This window comes from Gallus gallus, chromosome 12, assembly GCF_016699485.2.
Source record: "Gallus gallus isolate bGalGal1 chromosome 12, bGalGal1.mat.broiler.GRCg7b, whole genome shotgun sequence".
Classification (NCBI taxonomy): domain Eukaryota; kingdom Metazoa; phylum Chordata; class Aves; order Galliformes; family Phasianidae; genus Gallus; species Gallus gallus.
In genome coordinates, this window is record NC_052543.1 from 4908013 (window position 1) to 4912349 (window position 4337).

General features: G+C 34.9%; 1 protein-coding gene across 2 annotated transcripts in view; it reads left to right on the plus strand.

Annotated features, from left to right (window-relative positions):
• The window catches only part of SYN2 (synapsin II), a 145030-nt gene that overhangs the window by 62294 nt on the left and 78399 nt on the right, over window positions 1-4337 (plus strand). For both annotated transcript variants that reach the window (XM_003641989.6, XM_040646674.2), the window contains exon 5: window positions 1167-1256. In XM_003641989.6, coding sequence (XP_003642037.4) covers window positions 1167-1256 — 90 coding nt within the window. The remainder of the gene's footprint in view (window positions 1-1166; window positions 1257-4337) is intronic.

A 4337-nucleotide genomic window follows, 5' to 3' on the forward strand; every position in this document is an offset into this window, starting at 1 on the left:
ACCACTAAATTAAACAAATTTTCTATGCCAGCTGGATATGCAATGCAAAGCTTTCATCATTTTTTTTCCCTTTAAATGATTTTTACTATCCCTTCACCCTCAATTGCATTAACAGAGCATTTGATCATACCGCATCACAGACAGACTTGTATTGTTCTTTGCTTTTTTCCTGTTTGTAACCAGCAAATCCTGCTATTCAAACTGTTGTGCTAATTTGTTTATGTCTCATGTTGGCATAATGACAACTAAACACATCATGGGCATGTACAAGCCAGAGCTTTGGAGTCTTGAAACAATAGTAGTCTTCTGACTGCCAAAGTCATCTTGCTCCCTAGAAACCTCATTTGCTAAACTGTAATTTCAAGAGAGATTTGGGTTTTTGAACTGCTAGAGCAGAAGAGCTGATCTGCTCACTAAAGAGAACAGCCCTTAAGTATGTTTCTGTTTAATAAAAGATTGCATTTTTGTGTTTAAATATTACTTGGTTTTTGTGTTCTTACTACTGTCCGCATTATCGGTAGAGTGGGTATGCATTGATGAAAGGGCCCAGAGAGAAAATGTTAATAGAACAGCCAATAACATGTAACTGTTTAAATTATCAGCATCACTATTGATTGAAGACAGTGGAAGAATGGCTATGTGGCTAAGGTACATGGCTAGAGCGTAGGAAATTAAAATTCTCTTGTTTCCTCTTCATCTGACTTGTATATGACACACGGTTAGTTATTGCTTTTCTCTGTTTTCCAATTTTGCAAAATTGCTTTTCAATGTCACTGAATTGCCAGAGGTAAATTACTGTGAAATATATTTGATCTTTGGATTGAAGATGGTAGGAAATGCAGTATTATAATGATTTCATCACAAAGTCAGCTTAAAATATGTAGAATATGAGGTGTCTGAAAGTCAGTATTCCAGTTTATTTCATTTCATGTAGGTGTGAGGGTTAACTCTTAGAGATACTGTTCTTTTTTTCTCTCTGTATAAGATGTCATATTTTGGGTGGATTAAAAAGATGTATAGAACTGAGAGGAGAGAAATTAGATGGTGTTTGTGTATTTTATGATGAGTTTATGAAACACGGAAGACCAAAAGCAAGATGATGGTATAAGAACCCTTCAGCAGAATGTGATTGGTCTCCTGAGATTTTGTTTTGCCTTGTTTTACAGTTTGCCCAGCTGGTGTCTGTCTACAAAACTCTGGGTCCGGAGAAGTTCCCATTAATTGAGCAAACGTTCTATCCAAACCACAAGGAAATGGTATGTGCAAGTACCGGTACGGCATTAGTTAACTGGCTCTGTTAAATAGTAACTGTAAACACACACGATCCATTTCTCACTTACTATTTTAAAAGCTGTTTTGGTAGCTTTCAGAGGGGTGAGTTGTGGTGACCACTTGAAAGCATTGTGGTGGTTAAATGAAGATTTTCAGATCTAAAGGCTGACATTTTTTTCAACTAATCAGCCTCAGACTTTCAAGAGATTAAATGGTTGTAAAGACACAGAATAACTATTAAAGTGCAAGGGTTACTTTTGTGTTTTGCTTCAAACTAATTCTTTAAGATGTTTGAAGAGTTCTTTGTCTAGATGATGTGCCTACAACTGTAGAACTTTGAACTTACCGAAAATTAGCGAGTTTGTGACTTACATGTTCATGTACCTGAGCTGACACTGTTTGACTTCCAGTCCTTTACACACATAAAGGTATTCATTAAAGTGACACTCATGATCTCCACTAAACTTTTCTTCCTAAAATAAAACTACCCTCCAAATTTTCAGTCTTTAGATGGAAGTAGTTACCTTCATCCTCAAGTTGTTTCTGAAGGTAGATTGGAAGAGGGTGCATCAGTGTGACTGTTTTCTTGAAACTGGTCTGGAAGGATGTAAACATAGTTTCCAACTTGCTGATGAATGTGCAACTGTGATTATTTTTGTGCCTGCACATGCAGGATCCACATAACCTAAAGAAAACATACCTTATTCTGGACACATTTATATTCTTTTTATGTGTTTTCTAAACAGAAATTCTTTCCCGAGTGTATTTTTTTTTTCCTAGGGGAAATACCTTCACTGAGAGAGTGTACAAAGTTGTATAGGGGCATCAGATATTTTTAGTATGTAATCCTGATCTTGCCCATCTATTACACAGCTGAGATTCGAGTGCATCAGGTACCACTGCAACATCCTGATGAATGCATTAGTTAGGTGTTTATTTAAGGTCCTCAAGCTGTGATTGCTTTGTCCACTTTGAGATTGATTAGGACTTACCACAGATGACACTTTAGACTTATCCAGTTCTCCTCTCTGGTCCCTTTGGACTATTAACTCATAGATGCTACTCTTTTATTGTATATGACACTGAGGAAAAGAGCTATTGCTACACGTACATATTTAGGAAATCTGCTGCACAGAAGTTTTGTGGAGTCAAAGGAGAATGGTTACTGATATGGAGCAGTAGATCTAATTCTGTATGGTTAATACTTCGGGAATTGAAAGATGTTTTTGTTGATGGGTTTGTCAGGAAAAACAACTTTATAAAATGTATATTTTTATGTCTTGGGGATACACTGGTAATAGGTAGAGAAGTAGAAGCACTTCTTTTGTTTTGCAATATGTTTTCTTTCTTTAATGCTATATATTTTATCTCCTACTGTTCTTAGAATGGTCAAGATTAATGCTCTTCCATTATTTCCTGCACAAAAGAATTGTTCTTCGTTATTTTATCAGCCACTAGTCATCGCCCTATTGAAAAAACAGACCTTTTAATGTATTTCTTAGATGTAATATATAGGTCACTCTGAAAGTAATGCCCCCTATTTAATTCAGTAGAAACTGCAACAGGTATCAAGAGCACAATAACACTACTTGATAGAGGCAATTCATACTATTTTTCGACAACTAATTGAATAGAAATTTTGTAATAAATCACCAAGAAGAAAATTTATGTATTTATTTGACATATTTTGCTTGTTTAACAGAGTATGAAAAATATTGATGTTTTTTCCCTTCTCCTTCCCTTTGGTTATTTTGTTCCTCTACATTGCTTATTAATGTCTGAACGGATAAGTTAGTTGTCTTTTGTTTTGAATGACTCTACTCTCCACATTTGAGTAATTCTTTTACATATTTTTTTATGCAATGTTTATTAATCTAGAAAAATTATTATCTGTTTCAGTATTGCATTGCTGTATGTCATTCAAATATGCTGTAATATATGATTACGCTGAAGATCATTTGTGTGGTTTTGCCTTCCGATGAAATTCTGGGGAACTTTGTGACTTGAAAAATAATTAGGCACCATCACATTAGATAGCATTTTTATTTGAGTTATTTGAGTAGGTGGTAAAATTATTTCAATATCAGAAGTTTCCTACTTAATACATTGAAATAATATGGTACTTGAATTTTTATTTTTTAACACTATTTTTGGCCTGCCTTGTTTGCATTTACTTTTACAGAATGTTACTGTTTAACCTTTTTGTAGTTCCTCCTGTGCTCATGCATTCATGTCTTATCCCCCAAATTACAACCTAGAGTTCCTTTCATCCAGTTCAACCCACTGAGGGGTAAGGGGGAGAGCAGGGGAAAACTGTGGATCCGTGAATTGAGTTTTTGGCTGAGCATGCCAGTTGTGCTTCTGGTTCTTTCGTTTCTTTCATTCTCTGGTGATCGTTTGTACTGAGTCTTCAGGCAGCAGTAAAAGGTAAATAAACAAAGATGCCATTCTTTTGTGTAAAACTGGAGCTGCTTTAAAGAAACACTTCTAGAAACAGAAACATTCATCTCAAATTGATTAGAACTGTACAAAGTGCTGTAAAGCTTTCTGTACTCATTGCTAGTTGAGTCATATTTACAGCCTTCCCTCAGTAATGAGTTCCCTTTATTTCACTACATTCTCACCTCCTATGTTATATCAGGAAAAAAAAATCTTCACTGTAATTGCTGGGCATTTTAATAAAACTTAACTAAAACCTTGTGTCAAAAGAGAAAAAAAACAGCAATATTTAAGGATTTTATTTTTCCAGGTAAATTTCCATTTACCTGTACCATTTCCATTCTCTCATCTTTTCTCTAGTTTAAGTCATGTAAGTCATTTTCAAATTAAAATAGAATGTTGTACTAGGCTGTATTTCTGCTCTGACCTTCCTAACAACATGCTCGTGGTGTCAAGAAGTAGAAATAAAGTTGAAAAGTGACCCGCTGTTAATAATGTACCAATGCCACTGCTTTTTTTAAAAAAATCTGTGTGTAGGAAAGTAACACCCAGAAATCAGCACAACTTAATCTTTTTCATAATCTTTATCAGTTTTTCAGGGAAAATAAGAAATCATTTTGAGAGGG